We start from the raw sequence: 27,056 nt of genomic DNA on the forward strand, positions 1-27,056 counted from the left end.
CTTTTCTTAAGATTTTATTTATTTATTTGAGTGAGAGAGAGAGAGTGAGAGAGAGAGAAAGCACGAGAACGTAAGGGTCAGAAAGAAGCAGGCTCCCCACTGAACAGCGAGCCCGATGTGGGATTCGATCCTCGGACTCCAGGATCATGACCTGAGTCAAAGGAAGACGTTCGGTACGCCTGGGTGGCTCAGTGGGTTAAGCCACTGCCTTCGGCTAGGCTAGGGTCATGATCCCGGTGTCCCGGGATCGAGTCCCGCATCAGGCTCCTTGCTCGGCGGAGAGACTGCCTCTCTCTCTGCCTCTGCCTGCCTCTCTGCCTGCTTGTGTGCTTTCTCTCTCTTTCTGACAAATAAATAAATAAAATATTAAAAAAAAAAAAAAAAGATGTTCAACTGACCAAGCCACCCAGGCATCCCCAGTTCTCTGTTTCTGGTGAGAGCAATACTAGCATGTCTATGTGCAGCACACATGCTAGTTGATATGGTGATGGTGTTCCTCCCTCCTCCCTCCACTGCTGTTCTCATCTCTCTCCAAATCCTCTCTCCACTCCCCATCCTAGCAGCTCTGCTCATGCTGTGGGCATCAAAGGCTGACAGAAGGAAGTTCTTCCATCACATCAGGTGTTCTGTGAGCAAACAGCCCTTCAAACAAGATACGACAGTGTACAACCAACCTGAGAATGCGACGAAGGAATGTAAAATAAAGCAAAAAATAATTCTTTATCCATAAAATTGTTACAAGTTAGGAGACAACTGACAACATCCGATGCTGGGAAAGATTCTGTATTCTACTAAGAGCTCTCTGGTAAGAAGTAGGTAACAGAAATACAAGAAAGAGACCAATTATTAAACCCAGTAATTCTATTCCAGCAGTTTATTCCAAGGGAATAATTAAAATACATACAAAGAATCAACCTACTAAACACATCACAGCATTTTACAATCCTAAAAAACACAAACCACATAAATGCCCAACATGAAAGGGATTCATTCAATAAATTAGGCTGTATCAATAGAATGGAAAACTACACAGATATTAAAGTATTATAAAGATTATGTGATGGTCAGGAATTAAATGTTTATAATATCTTAAGTATAAATTTAGCTTGCAAAGCATTATCTACTGTAGGAACTTCTTCTTGTGAAAGCACAGAGATACATACACAAAAACAAAGATTAGGAAGGATTTAGTTATTTTTTTCCTCAAAGGTGGAAATATTTTTTTTCTCTATTGTGACTATGTATATTTTGTAAAATTTCAATAATAACAAACAGGTAGTTGGGGTACCTGGGTGGCTCAATCGTTAAGCATCTGCCTTGTTAAGCGTCTGTCTTCAGCTCAGGTCATGATCCTAGAGTCCTGGGATCGAGACCCTTGGAAAGCTCCCTGCTCAGGGTGTAGCCTGCTTCTCCCTCTGCCACTCCCCCTGCCATTCTCTCTCATCCTCTCTCTCTCTCTCTCTCTATCTCTCTCTGTCAAATAAATAAATAAAATCTTTAGGGAAAAAGAAAGGTATTTATCTTTAATAAATAAAATTGTAAACGTTTGTATTAAACAAAAACTACTATTTATTTTCTCTCCCCAATGGAAGAAACAGTTGGCATTTCATTACTTCAAATGCAGAAATTATAACTCCTTTTTAACTTACAATCTACCTTAGGCTTCTTCCTCAGACTTCCTCATTCGGTTCATCAAAGCATAGTAACTATTCTTGATGGATTCCTAAATGCTCTAGGCATTTTGATCAGAGAAAATTTCCTTAATGTAAAGACCTAGAAATGGCCACCAGTGACAAAGGGACCTTATTTTTTTCAGCTAGAAATTGAGTGATTCCAAAGGTCAGAGGTGTTATTTTGTTACAGGTGTGAAATGAGTAGAAAAATGGGAGCATCTCTTTCTTCTCTGTTTGCCGGTAATGTAATAGAAATGTTTAACTACTGAAGACACTACTCTACATTAGAGAGGCTGGAAATTTGTGAAAGTATACTTTTGCTCTATGCCAAAGTAGACCTTCTGCTATGCCATTCACTCTTTGCCTTCAACAGTTCAATTCAAAATAATTCAGAAGATACTTATATTAAACCATTATAGCAATTATACCAACTTGCTTTAGATTCACAGTCCCCTAGCTTCAGATTTTCTTGAGTTCTCATGACATGGGTCAAGACCATCCTTAGTGTTCTGTTTTTTTTCCCAATGACCCACTGTGACTTTTTCTTTTAAAACGTAAATGGGCCTATGTGTAAATTTGTTTTAGAAAGGGCTGGTAAGTTAAGAAAAAAGTTGCTCTCTCTTCAAATCTTTACTTAACTTTCACATTTGCCCCTGCCCTGCCTTTATTTATTTATGTTGAAACTTTTAGGCAGCCCCACCTCTTTGGAAAATGGAATTCCAATATTTACCGTTTTGCTCCCTTAAGATGCACTTTCTCTATTTTAACATTCTATAGAAAAGTCAGGATGCTTGGACAATTTGCTGTAAGTATTCAGAGTGAATAGTAGGAAAAGAAAGGATAATACGTGTTCTGGAGGAAGGACAATATCCAACTCAAAACTCGAGATCACTGTAGATGAAAATGTTTCAAGTTAGTGACGAGTCCCCAGAGCATTTAATATAGTTGGTCTTGGGATGCCTGGGTGGCTCAGTGGGTTAAGCCTCTGCCTTCAGCTCAGGTCATGATCTCAGGGTCCTGGGATTAGCAGGGAGCCTGCTTCCCCCTCTCTCTCTGCCTACCTCTCTGCCTGCTTGTGATCTCTGTCTGTGAAATAAATAAAATCTTTTTAAAAAAATAGAGGGTCTTGTATGCTTCTCAACTGTGATTTCAGCTTGACAGATCAGGAAAATGAGAATGAGAGAAGTTAGGCGTTCTGCCTGGGGTCAAAGTTTCATAAAGAGTAAAGCAAGATAATCACGTCAAATAATGGGCAGAAGACATGAACAAACACTTCTCCAAAGAAGACTTACAAATGGCTAATAGACACATGAAAAAATGTTCATTATCATCAGCCATCAGGGAGATTAAATTGAGATACCACCTTATACCAGTTAGAATGGCCAAAATTAACAAGACAGTAAACATGTGTTGGGGAGGATGTGGAGAAAAGGGAACCCTCTTACACTGTTGGTGGGAATGCAAGTTGGTGCAGCCACTTTGGAAAACAGTGTGGAGATTCCTCAAAAAATTAAAAATAGAGCTACCCTGTGACCCTGCAATTGCACTACTGGGTATTTACCTCAAAGATACAGATGTAGTGAAAAAGAAGGGCCATCTGTACCCCAATGTTCATAGCAGCAATGGCCACAGTCGCCAACTGTGGAAAGAGCCAAGATGCCCTTCAATGGACGAATGGATAAAGAAGATGTGGTCCATATATACAATGGAGTATTATGCTTCCATCAGAAAGGATGAATACCCAATCTTTGTATCAACATGGACAGGACTGGAAGAGATTATGCTGAGTGAAATAAGTCAAGCAGAGAGAGTCAAGTATCATGTGGTTTCGCTTACTTGTAGAACATAAGGAATAACATGGAAGACATTGGGAGATGGAGAGGAGAAGGGAGTTGGGGGAAATCGGAGGGGGAGAAGAACCATGAAAGACTATGGACTCTGAGAAACAAACTGAGGGTTTTGGAGGGGAGAGGGTGGGGTGTTGGGTGAGCCTAGTGGTGGGTATTAAGGAGGGCACATATTGCATGGAGCACTGGGTGCATAAACAAGAATGCTGGAACAGTGAAAATAAAATAAATGAAATGAAATAAAATAAAGTGGAAAAAAAAAGAGTAAAGCCAGGATGTAAACTCCAGGCCTCCCAACTCCTACTGAAGTGCTCCTCAAAGCAACGGAGTCACAGTCTTCTTAAGGTCATCACTCTAGTAGGCATGGCTGTTTCTGTTCTCACCAGAAACAAAGGAAGCTCTCAGGTCCTAAGAGTTAACGTTTTAATTACCTAGAAATTCTCCTGTCTTATTCCTTTCCCTAACTGGAAAAAAAAAAAAAAAGCCCACACAGTTAATTGTTAACATATGGTGAATAGATACAAATTATAAAGGCAAAATATAGCCTTGTTATGATATATTTTCTTTCTTCCAGGAATTTTATGGTTTAGGTCAGACAAATATTTGATAACAGGAAAGACATACAGAGATAAAATTACAAGCAATTCTGAGAAAAGCTGTGACCCCATTTGGCTTGCTCCACCTAATCTTCCAACATTTGCTCTCCGGATCCCAGGGTGTGCTTCCCTGAGTTTGAAATACTTCTATCCTGTTACTGATAAGTCAAATAAAAAGGGTAATGTGATATATCAAATAGTGGGTAAAGTTATTTTAGACTGAGAGAAAGCATGGGAAGTACATGTTTGGATAAAAGGATAAAGTGAATGACGAGTCTGCAAGAGAGGTTTGGTTATTTAATAATCTGGACTGCCCAATAGAATCTCTGTAACTGAAATATTCCTTATCCAATATGGTAGTCATTAGCTACCTCCAACTACTGAGCACCTGAAATGTGGCTACTGTAGCCAGGTAACTGGATTTTTATTTTATTTAATTTTAATTAATTTAAACAGCCATTTGTGTCTGACAATGCTGTGTTTGACAGTGTAGCTCTAGCGGACTCAAGGAATGCTGTGACCTTGGAAAACTCACCATGATGCAGGTCTGTTCCTCAGTGTGATAGTAACCTCACAATAGGAGAGATTAGATTTAGAGTGTACAACTCACGAAAGTCAACTCCTGTTATTACAACATGGAGAGCAAATTGACTAGTTACAGAGTGTACAACTCACAAGAAAGCCAACTCTTAATTTATTCTTATGTGGAGAGCAAATTGACAAGTTACTATACAATGGAATGCAAACTTACAAGATACTATAACATGGAAAAAGGTAACTCACAAATTATTAAAATACATAAGCCAGAATGCCAATTTATTAAATTAGAGTAGTTATCTTAAGTAGCTATGTATTAGAACCATCTGGGGAGTTACAATAACAACTACTAAAGTCTGAGCCCAACTACTAAAATCTGAGCCCAAAATTCCAACTGAAGCCCTGGCATGGTGTATTTTCAAAGCCCTCAGCTACACTGTCAAGTTTTTAGTGGCATCAGCTTTGTTAATCTAATCTTGTTTCATCTATCTTAACCATCAAGACAAGTCTGCCAAACATTTCTGATGTTCAAATAGCTTTGCAGGGAAACCTTCCCTGGACAAATAAATGGTCATGGTCTGGGAGTCAGGAGGCTGCCCCAGAGAAAATCTCAGGTAAAGATTTTAGCCCACCTGTTCTTTCTGGAAATCATTAATTTTTCTTTTCTTTTCCTTCTTTCTTTCTCTCTCTCTCTCTCTCTCTTTTTTTTTTTTTTTTTTGGTAAGACCACAAACCCATTTGGACATTTCTATCTGATTAGAGCTTGAAGAGAGAGACTCCCATTGTTTGCCTCTGGAGTTTCTAATTAGTATGCTTCACAATGACCATCATCCCTTTCTTTTTGACAATCCTCATTTGGTAGGAACCTGCACTTTGAGTTGGATGGACCCATTCCTGAGTGACTTTGCGACTTTGTTTCTACACTTAAAATGGTCTAATAATTAATGCCATTCACCCATCATGATGATTAAGTGAAATGATGTATGTGAAGTGACTATCACCGCACCAGACACGCCGTGAGAACTCCACAAAACTCAGGTCTACTCCTTTCTCCACCCATATATACATTGAATGAAACCTGCCTTTCTTAAAGGGTCGTTCTCTCTCCTTGGTGTGACCTTGCCAGTCACCCCTCTGATTCATTGCATGATGATTTTACCACTGAGCTTCCTGCCATACACCTCCCTGTAGGCTTATATTTACTTATTCACTTACTACTTATTAAGTAAGTTATGACTTGTTTATGTCTTGATCTAATGATGTCATTAAGCGGTCTCTATGTCTTGACCATGTATCCTTGTCAAAGTCTTTTATTTTAGATTTAAAACTACACCTGGACGACAGATAGAAATATCCCTTTTCAAGAGAAAGCAGAAGAATAGTCTCCTGTGCCTCAGCAAGGGAATCATAATGTTGAGAAGAAAAACAAGACAGAGTAATCTCTTCTCTTCTTTGAAGTTTCTCCACAACTGAGGTATGTAGGATACCATTAGTCCTTGGTTATAAGGTGGATTCTCTGGTCTTCCTATGTGTTTCAAAACTCTCCCCCCATTTAGTCCTGTACACATGACCTTACCTTGGGGAGTCAGCACACATTAGCTACAGTTTATTTATCAGTAAGTTTGATGTATGGAGTGTCTATGATATATCAGCACCATAAGAAAGAGTTGGGCTATAATGATGAATAAATTAGCTGTGGCCCCTCTCTCAGTGAGCTAACTTTCAGGGCAAGGATGCTAAATAGGTTTGGCCTGTCCTTGCTAATTGCCAGAAGCTCCTGGAGCAGTCTACAGGGAAAGACTCTGAGGTAGCTTCCAAATTTGGTGAGTAAGTCTAACATGACCCACCAGCTATCACACTCATAGGCAAGTAGAAGTGGCAAGACACACTGCATTTGTTTTCAACCCTAAATACATGAAAATTGCCTGTAAGAATTCTCAAATTCAGAGATGTGTAGAAAGTGTATCTTGTCTGGGGAGGATCACCCTCTTCCTCTCAAGACTGGCTCTCTATCATAATGCCTCTGGGCTTCTCCCCTCATCACTTATTGCTTATTTTCACCAACTTTGGTGATTACCAGAGGAAAAACTACTATTGGTTGGTTGAGGGGAGGAATGAAGAAGAAACTGCCTTTCTTCTCCAAATTCTTCTTTAGAGGCAACAAGAAGACAGACCTACACAGAGCATCCGTACTCTGAGAACATGAGCTAAACAAACTTCCGGGAGTATTTTCTCATTGTCCCTTATCACCACATACATATATGCACATATTTACCCATATTTATTCCATTTTATCTCCTCTATCCCTTTAGGGAGAGGTAAATAAACCTGATTTATATATTCTCTTTAATCAGATTAAGCCAAGTTTTATGGCAAGAGAGTTGTGAAAGCTTCCTCTCCATCTATATAGTTCAGAATATTTCCCAACACCAATATTTAACCAAAAAACTCCAAAAACCTTTCATATACTCTGAGGTTCTTGAAAAATATTTCCATACTTTTATACACACATTAAAAATGTATTTTCCTGGGCGCCTGGGTGGCTCAGTGGGTTAAGCCGCTGCCTTCGGCTCAGGTCATGATCTCAGGGTCCTGGGATCGAGTCCCGCATCGGGCTCTCTGCTCAGCAGGGAACCTGCTTCCCTCTCTCTCTCTCTCTGCCTGCCTCTCCATCTACTTGTGATTTCTCTCTGTCAAATAAATAAATAAAATCTTTTTAAAAAAATGTATTTTCCTTCCAAGAAAATGTCTTCCCAATTACCCTGTATTACCCTCCATAGTAAGGGTGAAAGGTTTCATGCTGACAGCAAGAGATGAAACAAAGGGACAAGTCAGGCTACTGAAGACAAACATTATGCCACTAAAGGTATTATGATAAGGAATACATAAAATAATATATAAAATACTACATAAAATACATAAAATAATACATAAAATACTTTGTCAAAAGTATGTGGCATAATTTTGGTAGTTCTAAAATAACTTCGCAGTGGATGAGATTCCTATCTCTCTGTATGTTTAAGATGGTTCCTCTGTAATGAAGACTGCCCCGTGAATCACCATTCTCCCATTCCCACTCTCCCTTGGGCAAGTTAGGCAGCCTCTCCATGACTTACTTCCTTCATCCATAAAGTAAGGATATAGAAATCCCACTGGTGCTCCACCCATTCCAACTTGTTACCTCAGAGATCATCTGTAAGATAATTTCTTAAAGGTCAAAGACTTTTGCTCTCTGATGGTATTATCTGGCCACTGAGCTATACTGCATCCATACACAAGGAAGACTGGAATTCTGGGAAGTTAACCCCCAATGAGTGACCCTCAACCAATGAAAGATGGGAATTACTGGCTAAATCCTGCAGCAATGTCAAGTGCCTGTGGGCTGATTCTGAAGGGTGATTCATACAGTTTTCATAGGGTCCCTCTGGGACTAAGCCCCAGTGCCCCACAGCAGAAAATTACTTACCAACAATAAGCGTCACTTTACTCTTACTTGCTGCTTCCAGGATCATTTTCCAAAGAACCACCTGCCCCCAAGTCCTTGTATAGAGTTGGCTTTTGGAGGAACACAAACCAATACAGGGGATAACAGATGTATCCTCTTCCTGGGGCTGTGGTGAGAACTAAATGAGCTCATTTTTGTAAAGCCCACAAAAGAATGCCAGTCACCTGGTAGGCACTGGATGTTTGCCATGATGGTGGCAAAAAAAAAAAAATGTCTATCACAAATTTTTTCCTAGATGATGAAATTTTGGGGTTAATGACAAGAAGTACTTGTATGGGGGTGCCTGGGTGGCTCAGTGGGTTAAAGCCTCTGCCTTCGGCTCAGGTCGTGATCCCAGGGTCCTGGGATAGAGCCCCACATCGGACTCTCTGCTCAGCAGGGAGCCTGCTTCCCTTCCTTTCTCTCTGCCTGCCTCTCTGCCTGCTTGTGATCTCTGTCAAATAAATAAATAAAATCTTAAAAAAAAAAAAAGTACTTGTATGATGTAAAGAAAGTACAGCTAGAAAGATTAAGGAACACATAGAAAATTCAACCTGCCAGGGAGCCACTTGCCTTTAAACCCTGCAGAACAGCAAGATGAGAGAAATTAAGTCATCATGAAGCAACAGAGCTCCATGACAGCGAATATCACAGCAACTGGTATTTAATTGTAGTGCATATGCTCCTTGCTTTGAGGTGGTTTTTGATTAACCTGTTTGTCTTGTCCACATGCACTCTGTCAGTCTTCATTAAAATCTATATTCAGTTTGGTTTGCTTTTCAGTTGCCAGCATTCATTGATATTGAGCACTGATAGTTAATTTCTCCACCATGCCTGGCACAGGACTTCATTTCCCTGTATATTTGCATGGCTCATTTGTTTGTATGCAGGTACTTAAATATTTTAATATTTTGTTAACAGTATGTTAGTACTTTTTTCCCTGATTACTAGAATGTTATACCCAGAGCTGAGGATTGCCTCTGGGTTTCCCCTGGAAATATACTATATTTACCTCAATGAGCCATGCTTTCCTGACAAAGTCACTTTAAAGTCCTTTTTACAGATAAATATGTATATGCATAGTTATACAGATTACATATGTAGTATACATATGTGTGCACATATATAGTGGGATAAGATGAAATTGTCCTAAAATAGCTGAAAGAAAATATACTCTTACTGTTAGTTTTTTATTGTACAGTATCACTAATATTATAAAAAGCATGAGGAATAATATAAAGAAAATGTAACCTGGCATTCTACTTTTATATTTTTTTAGTTTATCAAGTCCAGTATGGACTTTGTGGGGACAAAGATCTATCCTTCTATATAATCCATCTGTGTTAGAACTGTACTATCTTATTTACAAGGCTTATCACACTATTCCCTCACTTCAGGCACAAATTAAAGGAAAAACTGCCTCATTCAGACACAACTGCCAAGTGATATTAATTTAGGCTCATTAAATAAAAGTGATACCTTGATCAATATGGTCGCAAGTCTTTGTGTTGAACTTTGGTATGACAAATTGGAATATTATTTGAATTATTATATTGCAGCATATGGTTAACTATACTGTTACTGTATTTCTTATCTTTGTTCAGAATATTTCAACTTCCTGGGGCTCCTGGGTGGCTCAGACAGTAGAGCATCCAATTACTGGTTTTGGCTCAGATCATGATCTCAGGGTCCACATCAAGCCCCACATCAGGCTCCATGCTCAGCTGGGGTCACCTTGAGATTCTCTCTCCCCCTCTCCCCCTCCCCCTACTCATGCACGCATGTGTGCAGGCTCTCTCTCTCAAATAAATGAATCTTAAAAACAAGAATATTTCAGCTTCCCCCCACCGGAGTAACTGGCAAGGAACAAAATGTATACCTGAATGAAATCATGTCCCTTATCTCTATCACTAATATTTTATTTTTTTAAAAGATTTTATTTATTTATTTATTTGACAGAAATCACAAGTAGGCAGAGAGGTAGGAAGAGAGGGGGAAGCAGGCTCCCTACTGAGCAGAGTCAGATGCGGGGCTCGACCCAAGACCCTGAGATCATGACCTGAGCCGAAGGCAGAGGCTTAACCCACTGAGCTACCCAGGTGCCCCTCTATCAATAATATTTTGAAACTGAAGTTATATTTTACAATTTTCTTCTTCATTTGCATTTTCTTTTTAACTTTAACAGTGTAATGTATTAATTAAAGTATTAATTTACTGCTTAATCTTTTTTTCTCTCAAAACTCTAAATGAAATCCAATAGACAAGCAAATGTATACACACACAGTTGGGGCCTTCAGGCTGTGCCTTCACTTCCTGGTACAGAATACAGACTCCTTGGCAATTAAACACGGAAACTGCCTGAGAGACAAGGTTGGATCACTGATTGCTGGAAACCAAAGGGACCACAGAAGCCACTCTGTCTAACCCTGCACTTTACAAATGAGGAACCAGAAACAACAGAGGTTAAGGGACTTCCTGAGGACTCAAGATGACAGAAGAGAAGCTAGTCTGATACCTACCAGAGCACCACCTTTACTACTCCACCAGAACAAATCTTGGTCCTGAGTCCACTCTTTGCAAAAGACTCATTATTAAAACGAGACATTATAATCAATTAGAAACACATCTTATTTATAGATTTTTGCTTCCAAATATGAGATCTGGAAGACTTAAATGGTGATTACATATCTAGAACAGAGGTCTTTAAAGAATATTAAAAGTTCAAGAAATTGTTTTGAATAGTTTTCAAAGTCTAATTTATTAGCAGTGTTATTACGACTATTGAAAACTCAGTTAATCCCTGATTTTACTTTGTTTTTCTTTTAGTTGGCCTTTTTTCCCTGATCACAAAAGGAAAACATGTGAAACAATAAAAAAAATAATAAAAGGAATACACGTCTATTATAATACATTTTGAAAACGCAAGGACAAATAAAGAAAAAAAGAACAAGGAGCCATATCCCAAGAGTCGAAGACAATATTGGTAATATTGGCAATGTTTCAGCATATCTTTCCCAGGTATATATGTATATACAAATATACAGCTATATACCTAAATATAAACATATATTAAGATATTACAGTATAGGGGCGCCTGGGTGGCTCAGTGGGTTAAAGCCTCTGCCTTCGGCTCAGGTCATGATCCCAGGGTCCTGGGATCAAGCCCCACATCGGGCTTTCTGCTCAGCAGGGAATCTGCTTCCCTTCCTCTCTTTCTGCCTGCCTCCCTGCCTACTTGTGATCTCTGTCTGTCAAATAAATAAATAAAATTTTAAAAAATGAAAAAAAAAGATATTACAGTATATAAAATTTTATATCCTGCCTTTTCTCTTAGTATTTGACCATGAACATTAACATTACTAACATGAAAGTCTGTGTTTAGTAGTTATTAAAATAATAAAGTCTAAAGACATTATGACAATAAAATTATCCCATATAATTTTTGTTCACTGGACTATGTAGGCTATTACTACATTAAGTAACTCTAATGCATGGAAATTGCTCTAAATCAAAATTATTAAAAACATGTTTATAAGACAGTTGTTAGAAAAACTTGAGTGCAAGGATGCTTGGGTGGCTTGTTGATCAAGCATCTGCTCTCAGGTCACGATCTTAAGGGTTCCTTGCTCAGCGGGGAGTCTGTTTCTCCCTCTCCCTCTGCCTATACCCAACCTGCTTGTGCACTCTTTCTCTCTCTGTATTTCCAACACATAAATAAAATACTAAAAAAAAAAAAAGAAAAAGAAAAGAAAAACTGGAGTGTAGATAGCTAAAGTCATTGAGGAAAATGTGTATTCTCCCAAGAAATGAAAACTCACAGAGATACCACCTGCTACTATTAAACACAGAAAGATTCAAAATGATATTATTATAACAGTAAATCTTCACAGGGTTCTGCAAAGTCATGAGAGAATAAACATTGGTACAAACATTTAGTGCCTGACATACCACTGTAGTTCAGTAAATACTGTGGAATGAACATATGGAAATCAATGTATCAACATATCAAGACACCTGAATATGATTATGCCCTTAACTCATAATCTTTTTTTTTCTTAACATAATCTTAAGGGAAAATATAAAATATACACACTGAGGCACTCGCTGCTGTTTTTTTAAAGGGGAAAAACTGGTGACAACTAAATGTCCAAGACTGCTATAATTGTTAAGTAAATAACAAAGATATAAAGAGCTGTGAAGATAATTTTCAAATTAATTCAACAAGTATACTAAAATCACAGGGGTCTTGCTGAGAATTCTTAGTTTAAAATTGAAATATATAAAATATTGGTGTATTCATTCTCTTAAAATAAGATTTTATTTCATTCTTTTATTAGAGTAATGAATGCTAAAAATTGCATCACAGCATTATCACAGCATTAAGCAATATATATTCAGAATCCCACATGAATAAACTATTATTTTCCTTCCAAAATATATTATTATAGTCAAGGTCAAAGTGTTACCCATCTGACTGCCTACACCACAGAAGATGGAGTCAGAGCTTCCTCTGGTGGGCATACCAGTGGTGAAAGAAAAGAGAACTGACTTTCTATTTTCTCTATATCATGACTTTGATAACCTTGATGTTTCCCCTTACCTAATCTTAGCCTAGGCCCAGTATTAGGGAATTTGTTAAAAGTAACACACACAGACAGAGAGACACACACACACACACACACACACACACACACACACACACACACGCACACACCACTGACAGTGGTAAACCTTTAAAAACCAACTCAAGTCACAATACCTTTCTGAGCTCTGATGGCTCACTTCCTTCTTCCACCACAATCAGTTGAGATCTTCCTTTTCTCTCATTGTCCCGAATGCCAATGGCAACCTGGCTTGCCTTCAGGCGCTCGTATTTGTTGCAGGAGGAACCACACCACTGGTAAATTTCCTAAAAGAAAGAGACAGATCTTTTGACCCAGAAACATGTGGAGGACATTTAGTCCTGTTGTAATACTCACTGTTAGTATTAGGGAAAAAACAAAAAGATATAAAAAATAAAATGAAAGTTATCTATTGTTGCGGTCCATATAATTTTACATGCGTACACCTCATTCTGTATCGGTTGCTTTCAGTTAGCATTATGAAGTAACCATTTTTTACACATGGAAAATATAATTATATATCTCACCATTCTTTGTGTGTATCCATTAATTACAATTTATGAAAGTATACTTGTATGTTTTACCTAAGTTTAAAATAATAATTTGACCCTATTTCAGAAAGGTAGTAAAGAATATGTCACAGTAATGTGCTCTTGATGATTACAAAAATTCATCTAATGCTTTTGGCAATTTAATGAATCTTATCAAAAGCCAGAAAAAGAATTAAAACCTTTGGCCCAGTGATATCACTATCTGGAATTCATTTTAATAAGTTATTCATAAAGATTAGGGAGAAACCACATATACAAGGAGTTTTATTGCTATATAATTATACTAGTGAGACATTGGGAAGATATTAAATATTCTATAATAGGATAATAGTTATATATATTTATGATACAGAGAAAAAACAGATAATATCAAAGTTATATTTTAACAGACATTTATGACAGTTCAATGTATTCTAAAATCAATAGATTATATTAGCTGTCATTTAGATTAAAATATTGTATATTTTAGACAATATCAGAAGATATAGATACAAATGTAAACTAATAATAAAATATCATTTTCTCCATTTAATGTGGTTTTAATGAAAGAAAGAAAAATGTAATGGCACCTATGCTTGGCAGGGAAATAGGAATGAGCGTTGTCATTTTCTATTTGGGTTGCATAAACTGATACAGGCTTTCTGAGGGAAATTTGGTTTCATATCAAAAAATTACATGTGCTTTTAGGATCAGGAAATTCAACTTCTGGGAATCTATCCTACGGAGGTATTCAAACATGGTTTATAAAAACAGAGAAAGAGAACAGAAACCCCACAAATGTCCATCAGTAGGGGGGTGGCTATGTAAATGTTGTTATATGGAGATTTCAGACTGTTCTTTAATGCGTAAAAACTGAGAAAAGTGGTTAAATACCAACACAGAAAATCATTCAAGGTATACCCTCAAGAATAAAATAAAGTCACAGGATAATACAGTTCCATTTAAGTGGGAGCAGGAACAAAATCTCTGTTTCTGTATTTGCGAAGAAAGAGTTTTAAAGATATACAGTTTCAACAGATGGAGAGAGGCATGTATACGCAGGAAGAAAACCTTCAATTTTTATCTAACTTAATAGTTTTTTTCTCTCTCTTTTTTTAATGTCACATGTATTAAGTGGCTGCGATGAGCTAGACGCTAGAGGAATAAGAGAAAGCTGGCAAGGACAGACGACGTGTAGACAACAAATGCTAATAATGTATTTGTACTACACTTGTTTTCAAAATGGTTCCACACGGAGTTTGTGCACAGTCCATTTTGGAGAGGTGATTAACGCATTGGCTAAGTGTGAAGGAGACAGACCCGGCTGCAACTTACGAGCTATACAACCTTGTGTTTGCAGTACTTAAAAGAGCATGTCATGTCTATCAAATAAATAAATTTTTTTTTTTTTTAAAGGGGGCACCTAGGTGTCTAAGTAGGTTAAGTCTCTGCCTTCAGCTCAGGTCATGATCCCGGTGTCCTGGGATGGAGCCCCACAAGGGCGGGGGACTGGTCCCTGCTCAGCGGGGAGCCTGCTTCCTCCTCTCTCTCTCTCTCTGCCTGCCTCTCTGCCTACTTGTGATCTCTGTCAAATAAATAAATAAATAAATCCTTTAAAAAAAACAAAATAAAATAAAAGAGCACATCAATTAGCAAGAGCAAGATAAAAGAGCACCCAGCATCCACAGAAGCCACAGAAAAGAAAATGGCTCTTTTCTCTGAAGCTAAAATATTTCCAGTCCAGAGTCATTACTCACGAATGTTTACTGATTGCCTAAAATGGGCTCTCTTCCCTTCCCTTGACACCCAGTTTTGAATTACACAGGCCCGGGGGAGACTCTCTGACCCCTCACCCCATCCCTAGGTTCCTGATGCAATTATTCCATATTCCTCTTCAAGAATAAAATATACGTTTTAGCAATTTGAGTCTTTATAAGAAGAAAAATAAAAAAGACTACGCCTTGTAACTCCTTTCACTATAGACTCTGAACCAGTCTATGCAGTGAAGGGGTAATATCTTTTCTGTTTTTAAAAGAATGGTGCACTGCTGATGTTTCCTCTCTAATTTCTTTTTTTACATCTGGGCATCCGAAGAGGAGACTCACATTTGGAATCCATTTGAATACTATGCTCAGGTCAGCAATTCCAAAGAGTGAAAGCAAATGGTGCCCAACCATTCATCCATACCTATCACCGTGCATTAAAACCAGGTGGTGGTGTTGGGCGCCTGGGTGTCTCAGCTGGTTAAGCAACTGCCTTCGGCTCAGGTCATGATCCTGGAGTCTCAGGGTCATGCTCACCGGGAAGTCTGCTTCTCCCTCTGACCCTCACCCCCTCCACTCTCTCTCTCAAATAAAGAAATAGATAAATAAATAAAATCTTAAAAAAATAATGAAATCAGGTAGTGGCATAGAAAGGTGATTTAAAAAAAAAAAAAAGAAAGAAAAAAACAGGAACCTGAGCACTTGCAAAGGATCTGCAACATCTAATGACCCAGTGCAGCCAAGTGTGCTTCTCTGTTCAGTACCCCTAGGCTCTTGGCTCAGGTTTCTTTCCCATCTTATCCCATGAGATTTTGCCCATGATTCTTTTCTCAGTGGGTCTGAGAAAGCAAACTTCTAATATCTATGTTATAGTGAAATACAGGAACTGGATCAGAAGATTAGAGCTCTAGATTTCTCAGACTTACTTGTAACTTACACGACTGATTTGCTGTGCATTCATCTAATCGTCCAACAGATGTCTGTGTTCTCCCTAACCTAGTTGTGTAAGTGACTTCTCATCGACTTCAAAGAGATTATATAAAATCACACTTAAATTTTATTAGCTTCTGTTAAGCATTATGCTAGCTTGGTCAAATGCGTTTAGAAGAGAATTGCAAATAATAATTTGATGAACATAATTATTATTTAATGTAGAATTTTACAGTAGTCCATGGATCCCCAAATATTTTCTATGACATGACCTTGGGTTAGGAGTTTTTATGTGCAGTATCAGTTCACAGATAAATTTAGTTATAGAAAATATTCCTCACCATTACAGATGGACCTCAGTTTCTACTTTAAAAATGGCAAAAAGAACAAAGCTGGAGATACCCCAATCCATGATTTCAAGATATACTACTAAACTACAGTAATCAAAATGAATGAGATGCAGAAGTAGACACATAGAACAGAACAGAGAGCCCAGAAATAAACTCATGCTTATATAGTCAATTAGTCTATGACAAAAGGGGCAAGAATATGCACTGGGGAAAACATAGTCTCTTCAACGTGTTAGGAAAACTGGACCACTGCATGCAAAAGTGTAGAACTGGACAACTTTCTTACACCATACACAAAACTGAACTCAAAATAGATTAGAGACCTAAATGTAAGACATGAAACCATTATATTCCTAAAGGAAATCACAGGGGGGATCCTCTTGGACATCAGCCTTAGCAATACTTTTCTTAATATGTCTCTTCAGGCAAGGGGGAGAAAAAGCAAGAATGAACAACTGGGACCACATCAGACTAAATAGCTTCTGCAAAGTGAAGAAAACTAGCAACAAAATGAAAAGACAAATACATGATTTCACTTAAATTTATCTAAATCTTAAAAAAAAAAAAAGAAAGAAAAAAATCCAGAACTAAACAAATACCAGAACTACAATCAGAAATACAGAGAAAAATTAGTGGTTGTCAGAGGGGAGAGGCATGGATGAAATAGGTGAAGGAAATTAAGAGGTACAAATGTCCAGGTATAATGAAGTCACAGGAATGAAAAGTACAACATAGGGAAAATACTCATTAACATTGTAATACATGTTGTATGGCGACAGAAGGTAACTACACCTATCGTGGTGAGCACTGTACAATGTACGGAGTCGTCAAATCACTATGCTGTACACCTGAAACTAATATAACATTGTATGTCAACTACACTTCAATAACAAAAATTTTTAAATAGCAAAAAACACATCTAGGAAATGCTCATAAAAATAATTAAACTGTTTGGAAGTAAAATTTTCCTTTTTAACTCAAAGATGACCCAGTCACTAAAAAAGGTGTTAAAGAAAGTTTCTTACTGGGTGGCTCAGTGGGTTAAGCCTCTGCCTTCGGCTCAGGTCATGATCTCAGGGTCCTAGGATTGAGCCCCGCATCAGGCTCTCTGCTCAGCAGGGAGCCTGCTTCCTCCTCTCTCTCTGCCTGCCTCTCTGCCTACTTGTGATCTCTGTCTGTCAAATAAATAAAGTCTTAAAAAGAAAGTTTCTTATTGGGTATGAAAATTAATGCTTTGTGCTATGCTTACTCTTTTATTATTTTCAGTTAATTTTGTGTTATTCTTTCTATAAAACTGACATATTATCTTATTTCCTAGACTTAATTTACAGTGGTGAATTCAGATAAGAAATACAATAAAAAATGGACTTTAATTATAAATTTCCCAAAGCCAGAATTGTTTAAAGAGTAATATTAATTTAAAAAACCCTCTTTTTTCAAGGCTACTTAAGTTTTTCTGCAAATATATTTCATTCAATCATGGCAGCAACACATTAAAACGTGCTTTGGATTTTAAATAGAAAATCTGTTTAGATTTTAAACAGAATTTAAGCAATTCATTAAATTTGAGCAATTTAAATTCTCTCATGGATGTATGATGCAGTTAGGACATCTCATTTTAACAAAGCTCTACTGTGCTAAACAAATGTGTATAGTACTATTAATAAGCTGCACTACCAACACTTACTCTATTCAGAGGTAGCTGGGTAAGACCACTTCTTTGCTCTGTGCACAAGGAAACTCTGTGCTCCATTGGCCCTGTGCTTGAAAAACGCTCCCATAATTCAACTTACCCTGTTTTTTGGAGGGAGTGAGCTAAAAAAAAACCAAGAACACGACACAGAGCTAAAAAAAAAAAATACCCGAATTGGTGTAACAGGTGATGCATACTATTACAACAACAAGAAAAAAAGTAAAATTTAAAATAGTAAAACATAAGTTGTTTTATTTATGATACTTTGATGGAATTTAGATAAAAATTCTTTGGTAAAGCTGATTTAAGCAGTTGAGACCCTGAAAATGATAAAACAAACATGGTTTCAGAGGCAACTATTTACACTCTAAGATTTTAAAGAATTTAACAATTCAACACTAAATGTTATACTTCTTTGGGGGAAGGGACATAAAGCCCCCTGTCAATATGGAAGGATCGATTCAATTCAGAATGAAATGCACTTAAATTTTGGCCAAAATTTGCTGATGTACAAATTGCCCATGAACAACCTGTAGTTGAAGTTTGTCCAATTATAATTAACTCTGAATACACAAACTAGGAAAGGAAAACAAAATTACTCTGGATAACTGGAAAAGTAAATGAAGGAGTAAAGACAACAGTTATGGGCAATTTGTTTGGACCACCAATAAGGAAGTGAGTGGTATTTATGGAAACAACCATACTGGGGACAGACTAGAGGTTTCTAAAATTTCCTTTAAACTACATGGTCAGAGTTAACAAGTAAAACATCAAAGTGCAGCCAAACCTCCTTTGGGGGCAGGAAATAAGAGGAGAAATAAAACAATGCTCAACGATGCCCTTGGAGGGAAGCAAGATTTCAGAAGCTGAGTTTAAAGGAACAGTCAGAACAGCCCATGTGATGTTGACTCATAACACGTGCAAAGAATTCAGCATAAACTTGTTACTCTTTTGTCCTTTGCTCAGTTGTTTATTCTAAATACATCTACAGTTTTATGAAAGCAGAAGAGAGGCCAGACCTCTTGCTCTCCCTTGCCTCTGCTGGCTTTATTTTTACTGTGCTTACTTTTCCCTTAGATCGAGTTAACAAAATATAAAAAAAGCTCGTTCAGATATCCTCTTTGCCTGAGGCTCTCTAATCATAACTTAAACACCATAAATGACTTGTGAGATACCTCTAGGAATATACCTTTTCCTATTTATAAGCTTTAAACCATGACTTTTTTGGGGTGTTTTTAGATGAACAAGTGTTTATTTATATCCTATCTTATTGTTCAAAGCCAAGGCAACTCAACATCATTCCGTGATGCATATACGTATTTTTTAAAACACCTCTGACTGAAGAATGGGAGATGAATGGAGTGGTTGTGCATGGCCACTAAGGGCTTGGTGAACGGAAAGGAAGAGATTGCCTGTGAACTAGGGCAGAGCAGTGGCTATGGAAAAAAGAAGAACCAAGGGATAGCTAGAAGGTTAAAGCCTACAGGATTGGTCAACAACGCCCTTTGAGTGTAAACTGGAGGACAAGGAGAGAGCGCCATGACTTGGACCCCTCTAGTTTGGCTGCTGATAGTGATGTCACTTTCTGAGACCAGATGACAGCTTCTGGAGCATTGTTTTTGTAGTGATAAGGAGAGTTGGTGAAATTATGTTCTCTATACTCTTCCGAGTATTTGGCGAATCAAAGAAGTTTTATAGTCACACTTCATAAAAAATAACTTCTGGCAGCCACACAAATTGGTGACTTAACTATTTTTAACTGATCTGGTTTTTTCAGACACGTAATTAACCCTGAATTTTCCAGCACCTTTAGACATTTCCCATATTGAAATGGTTCTCAACGTTAACAGAAAAAGGACTTACCCAAAGTCCCATCCCAAAACTTTAAAATCAGAATCTTTAAGGGTCACATTACACAGTATTTTAAAAACCTCTCCTTAAGGATTCTAATGTGAGCTTGTAAGAATGAAAAGTTTGTAAACAATTTACAGAAAATTGGTTTTGCATATCAGGAACCAGAGTCTTGGCCTTAGGGGTTAACACCGTGAAATAGTATGAGACTGGTTGGTCAGGTCCAAGAAGAGAAGAGTATGGGGATTACAAGAGAACTAGGAAACTTGATCAGATGCAGTGAATCTCTGACAAGAGCTCAGTGCATTCCCCTCCAACCCATTTGTGATATATTCATCCATGACCTTGAACATTAGAGTAGAAACAACTGCAGGCAGTGTCCACGCAGTCAGACCAATGAACACGGGTACAATGTGGGTACAGTATCCCCACAATAGCATGTGGTATGGGAAAAATAAGGCAGACTTCCATAGGGGCTACTATAATGGCTGACGGAACCAGAAAGGGTAAGATAACAAAAGACCAAAGTAAGGCCATAGATATTTTCCAGGAACAATCTTGGGACAGAGGCCAAAGTTCAAAGCCCAGAGCTCAAGAACGAATGAAATGGCAAAGTCTCAATGAATGTTAGAGAGGAATGAGGGCTAAACACTGCAAACCAGACTCACTTCCATTCTCAACCCGGTCCCCCATCCCCAGGCCATAATATCACACATACACACCCTCTATACCTGGGGGATAGAAAAGGGCATGGGTGGATAGGTATGATTTGCTTTCATGAGAAACAAGGTTCACCTTATAGGACAAGACTATTTTATTTTTAATGCTTCTGTGGAAATAGAAGCTTGACACTGAAAAAATAAAATAAAATAAAAATAAAAAAGAAATAGAAGCTTAACTATGAACTCAGGTTGAGCTAAAGGTGAAAAAAAAAAGAAAATTATATCTCTATCCACATGACTGCATGAGACTGTACATTTGTTGAGTGACTGTAAGTTCTGAGCTTTCTAATAAGGACAAAGTGAGTGAGTGAGGTTGATAAATGAAAGGACAGGAAATGTGGAAAATGGCAAGACAAGTCTGCAAGTTGATAAGAAATAGGAGATAAAGGCTTGCTTAATTTTCCAGGGGTGTGAGGTGGGACAGGGGAAAGAGGGAGGAAGAGGCCAAGAAATACATCATGAAAGGAGCAATATCAGAGTTGAATATTTAAGGATGAGATGGTATCAGACACTTACCAGAAAAGTGATGCAGAACAAGAGTGGATCTTAGGCAAAGGAAACAATGTGTGCAAAGCAAAAGCATGGTGACTTGAGGGAAAGTGTCATGTGCAAGGACAATGAGATAGTATCACAGTGATAAAGAGTATGGGAAGGATTCAGGAGACACTCAAGAGGTAGAAGAGAGTAGGTCCAGTGAGCAATTGAATGTAAAGCCCCTGGGAGAAGTCATCTCAATGACTTCAAGATTTAAAGTTTGAGGTCTCAAAGATGGGTAGCTCCATTCAACAAGGTAAGAACAATAAGAGGAGAAACCATTTTGGAATGAGAGGGTGAAGTTAATGACTTCCATTTTTAGACTTGTTGAGTTTGAGGTTCTTGTGATACACACGAGAAATATCTGGGAGATAGTCTGAAATGCTGACATAGATCTCAGGTAAGAGTTCTGAGTGAGACTATAAAATTGAGATTTACCAGTGGATGAATAGTTGAAGCTTTGGGTGAGGGCAAGTTTGCTCAGGAAGAATGTATAAAGAGACAATGATCAAAAGTGAAATCCTTAAAAACAAACAAACAAACAAACTTGAGGGGGTGGGCAGACCCTGTGAAGAAGAATGAGAAAGGATGGCTTGAAAGGGAGGAAAAGCAGGAAGCCAGGGGTGGGAGGGAGTGAGGCTGAAATAAAAGGGAGTAATCAACAGTGTCAGTTGGAGTAGATAAGGAACAAAGTGTCCCCTGGATTTAGCAGAAGCCATTGCTCCAATAGGATGAACATTTCAAAGAAATGGTGGGAGTGAAAGTCAGAAAAAGAGGGCTGTGGAACAAACGGTAAATGCGGAAGTGCAGACTGCTGTTTCAGAGCAGCAGGAGGGAACAATGAAAGAGCAAGGCGAGTGGGGCAAGGCTGCATAACTGACCAAACAAGTTAACAAGGAAATGGAACATGCCCTGTAACAGCACAATTAGTAACTCAACCGCAGAAATTCCTCCTCCTGTGAAATCCAACTCTCCCCTAGTGGTTGGCTCTGACACATATTTCTAAAAGAGTTAGTTCCAGATCCCAACTTTGAAATTATGGATTCTTTCCATTATCATCCACATTCTGTAGTTACTGATGGTTTTGTTGTAATATATTTAGATATGATTGTGTTAGCCATTTCTACAACTACTTCAACCACCTCATAGCCTTAAAAATAGTGGGAAAATGATGATTGATAAATTCACCAACATTAAAATTCACAGTTCAAAGATTCAGTAAATTCCAAATTGCTAAGATTTCCAAAGATTCAGTAAATTCCAAATTGCTAAGATCTAGCCATGTCCCATATTATTTTCTGTGAATATACTAAATATAAGATAGCTCATCCAAATCATCCTTTACAATGTTGATAATTTCTTAACATTCAAAGTGATTAAATAGGGAATTTTATAATCTTGTGCTTTTGATCGAGGTGGTTACATGGTCATATCAGGAAATACTTACAGTAGTCTCAAATCCTGTAATAGCATATGTTTCAAAGGTATATGGCATATCATATTAAGAATAGTGATTGCTGATCAAAAAAGTTGACTTCCTAAAATCAAATCAAAATATAGGATTTGGTTATGTCTATAACCTTAGTTTTGGCCAGCTGGCTCTAGATGGATGAGAACTTTAGAGGTCCAACCTACTTTTTTCATACCTGGATAATGAAACAAACTTGAAGAAATTACACTGGCTTCTTTTTGTACTGTCTAATGAAGAAGGTAATTTTGAAATCATGAAATCATTAAGATTTTATGGTAGAGAAAATTTTGGTCCCATGTCCTTCTTTGTTTACTGTGACATATCCCAAAAATACAGTCTCCGAGGTAATTGCAAGATCTTATCGCCATTCAGAAATCATTAACAACATACCAACTGGTTAAAGATTAGTAACATAAAAAGAGATCATGCAAATAAATGAGAGTATATGTAGTACTGCTTGATTCCTACCAGGGTATCTCTCTGGGGTATGGTGTACTTCTACAACATAAGAGACAATCAACTATCTCTGAAACAAAATCATTCAAAATGTCTCTAATCAGGCATGAGAGCAGGAGACAACCTGAAAGTCATTAAAGGTAATTAACTCTATAAAATAAAGATAATTTACTATTAAACAGATAATTTCCTTGACTCTCATAATAGAGGCTCTGTCCTCATAATAGAGGCTCTGTCTGAGCCTGTACTTATGGGCCATACTCCCATAGCAGACATTACCCATGGGAAGACAGAATATGTCACTGGAACTACCATTCGCCTGCCACAGCACAGCACAACTATCTAACCCATGTAGAAGCTCCATACTTGCTCAACAAAATAATAAATGATTTCATTAACAATACAACTTTGAGAAGATTCTAAACTAGATTAGACATAATTCTGAATTGAGCAGATTCGGAAACTGTTGCAAGATACTCTGCTGTAGAACCATACCATCATATATCCCACCAAGTTAGCTTAGAGTAGTGAAAAGAATGTAAATTAAGAACAGAAAACCTGGGCACCTGGGTGGCTCAGTGGTTTAAAGCCTCTGCCTTTGGCTCAGGTCATGATCTCAGGGTCTTGGGATCGAGGCCCGCATCGGGCTCTCTGCTCAGTAGGGAGCCTGCTTCCCCCTCTCTCTCTATCTGCCTCTCTGTCTACTTGTGATTTCTGTCTGTCAAATAAATAAATAAAATCTTTAAAAAAAAAAAAAAGAACAAAAAACCCCCGGTTACCACTCAGCCTGCATTATTGTAAGTGACTTGCTCCCACCCTCTACGGCTTTTTGTCTCTTGTGGAAACCATGATGACAACTTTCATTTCCAGATGTGACTCTGTGTCAGGGGAGACTGAATCATAGTCAGCCAAGGTTAGAAGTACCATCAGAAATCAGATGAAAACAATAAATGAGGAAGTTAAGGCTTCAGAGCAGTTAATGACTACTCAAGGTTAAAGATTAGATAGAAAGATGAACTGGAAGCTATTCGTGGTAATTAAAAAGATGATTGCATGTTTGAAGCAATTACATTACACATGAAAGTTATTTTAAGAAAGAATTATGTTCACGTAATGGCAGTAGGGAATTACATGACCAATTAGAAGGGTCTCTTCTGTTTAGGGGCCCCAGAGATCATCTAATCAAATATCCAACTTTTATAGGTTGATTAAGCTCAGCTTGGATGAAAACTGAGGTCTCTTTTTAATATGAAAAAAGCTATCTTATATGTCAAAACACTTCCTAAATTATCAAGGGACAAAGAGCTATAAAAATGTTAGGAGAAGCCAGTTAGGAGAATGGATTACCGATTAAAGTTGAAAAGGGCTCTTCCAAGAAATTCACAGTGAGGTTCAGGGCAGTGGTACTGCCGTCTGGGGTGCAGATGTGTAAGTGTGACACTGAGAAATGTACTTTGGACGTTATTAATAGAATGATGGCGACTGTGCACACAAGCTGGTATGATCCAAGATAGTCAAATTATACACTAGCAGTAATAAAACTACAGGTATATCCTAACTGAGGGAAACCCATTAAGTTTATAGCTTGGGTCCATTTTCCAAATGATTTATAACCTTGCACACTTAATCTCTGTGTTATCTCTAAGTTAATCTCTAAATTAATATTGCCTTTACAGAACCTTGACTGTGTGGCTTCATTTTCAAAATCCTAGTGTCCCTTCTCCATGCAGGTGGTATAAACTCTTTTGGCTTCCCCCCAAATATTGTCCATGAAGAGGCAGTAAAATAAAATGCTCAGGTAGGAATCACATATCCTCAGGGCTGAATCCTGGCTTCACCGTTCACTGGCTCTGCACTGGGAGGAAATTCCACAGCCCATGCAAGCCTCAGGCTAACTGAAGCAGCACAGGTCAGAGCAGGTCTCTGTACAATGCTGAGAGCAGAAAGGTTTGTGATGATGAGGAGGATGCTGATGTATATGGCTTAATAAGAAGGGGATCATAAATGCTCAGGGCTCTCCTGCCTTCTCTGCTTTGCCCATGGGTTTGCAATGGTAGAAAATGCCTTTTATTCTTTACACAAAGTTTAAAAGACCCAACTTAATCCCACCTTCTAAAGTCTAGCACAAGACCTTGCAATACTTCTTTTCAAGATAATAATGATTCGGGGTGCCTGGGTGGCTCAGTTGGTTAAGCGTCTGCCTTCAGCTCACATTATGATCTCAGGGTCCTGGGATGGAGCCCTGTATCCAGCTCCCTGCTCAGCAGGGAGTCTCCTTCTTTGTCTGCCCCTCCCCCTTGTACTCTCTCCCTCTCTCTCTCAAAATAAATAAATAAAATCTTTAAAAAATAATTATTAATAAGTATACCTAAACTTAGAGGGGCCGCTTATCCTGAAAAAATTAAAACCTAAGTCAGATAATGCCCATCCCTTTAATATGATACTTGATATTCATACTTGTCTTTTAATATTCTAAAATAGTTAAAAACTATAAAATAATATGGTGTAGTATATGTGTGAAATGTATCCCAAAATATCCCCTAAAATCTCCTCAGGGAGGCTGTTTAGACTCATCCTATCGCCATCTGAAATCCTAGAAACTTTGCTTTCTGGGGGAATTAATTTGCCCCTGAAAAAATGTTTTCCCACACCCAATTAAGGACAAAAATAATTAGTGGAAGCTCTGTTCAGCCAGAAGGGTAGATATATTAAAAATGATTCAATGTGTGTTCTATGGTAGGAAGAACTAAATCACTACTCCATTCTAAACCTATCAAAGAGAATAAAAACTTTGAAGTCTCACTCTGTATGATTTCAGTACTTGCCAGTTCGTCATATGATATGATTGCCTCTCACATAAACATGACCTCTTCCCCATGTGCAGAAAACGGGATTATCTTCCCCAGCACATACGTCTGATTTTATCTAAAGACAAGTCGCTCTCCTTTAGACGTCTGCCGTGTATGTAACACTTACTGTGCCAAGGTCAATGATGAAGCAGTCGCCCTTGTTGAAACTGTCCCAGCTAAGGGGAACTTCCGTAGCCCTGACCACTCTCCGACCCTTCACATGCAGGAGCCTCTTAGCGGTCAAGTCATTTGTGAGAACATGATTCAGTCCAGATGCCACGCCTCCAGCCTGGTCAGTGGGGGGGGTTAGACAGAAAACAAAGCAAAAACAGATGAGGTTTCTAACGAGATACAAAAACATATAAAATCACAGGTGTACATGCCTACACTGCATGTCAGGCCAAGACAAAATAGCCACCTAATGGCATGTGAAACATTAAGTATGCAGAAGAGAAGACCTTGGAAAATCAACAGTTTTTTTTTCTTTTAAGGCCTTTTGCTCTTCCTGTTTTAATCATTCAATTTAACATCGGAAGTATTTACTAAGAACCTTCAGTGGACAAAACCTGGGACGTAAATGAAAAGAAGCAGTAGCTCGTGTTCTTGGGGAATGAATGATTCTAAAACCAGTTAAGTGAGAGGCGGACAAGATTTCTAGGAAGAAGAAGACAGGAGAGAAGAGGAGTCAGAGGTAACAAGAGCAAGTGAGGAGAGAACTAGCCACCCCCAAACCCCCAGGGCCCACACAGGGTTAGGACACAGAAGTGGAGTTGAGTCCTGGCCAGGGATGGGTGGATCCCATTGATGATCTTTGTTTTAACATTATAAAAATTGTTTTTCCTTATTTCTGTCCCTTCTTTCTTTCTCTCCCTCTCTCTTTTTTCTTTCTATGCCAGGCCCGAGTATTTATACCCTAAATTTGGTTGCATATCCGAAAACAAAACAAAACAAAACAAAACTATATGCAATTTAAAAATACTAAGGAAAATAATGAACCATATCAAGTACATCTTCCTGTCTTCTTTGAAACCAGCTTTTACCTTTTCACTTTTTCCTTTAATTAAATGCTAGAAATTATAAACTTTATTTATTTCCACAATTAATTATGAGGTAACGTGCATAATAAAGATGCAGTGTTAGCAAATCAC

At 38.0% G+C, this 27,056-nt stretch overlaps 1 protein-coding gene across 1 annotated transcript in view; it reads right to left on the bottom strand.

The window, feature by feature from the left end:
• Window positions 1-27,056, bottom strand: part of SCIN (scinderin) — a 76,198-nt gene that overhangs the window by 37,643 nt on the left and 11,499 nt on the right. The window contains exons 3-4 of the mRNA XM_032305465.1: window positions 26,036-26,197; window positions 12,897-13,046 (exon numbers count right to left, since the gene is read on the bottom strand). Coding sequence (XP_032161356.1) covers window positions 12,897-13,046; window positions 26,036-26,197 — 312 coding nt within the window. The remainder of the gene's footprint in view (window positions 1-12,896; window positions 13,047-26,035; window positions 26,198-27,056) is intronic.

This window comes from Mustela erminea, chromosome 11, assembly GCF_009829155.1.
Source record: "Mustela erminea isolate mMusErm1 chromosome 11, mMusErm1.Pri, whole genome shotgun sequence".
In the NCBI taxonomy this organism is placed as follows: domain Eukaryota; kingdom Metazoa; phylum Chordata; class Mammalia; order Carnivora; family Mustelidae; genus Mustela; species Mustela erminea.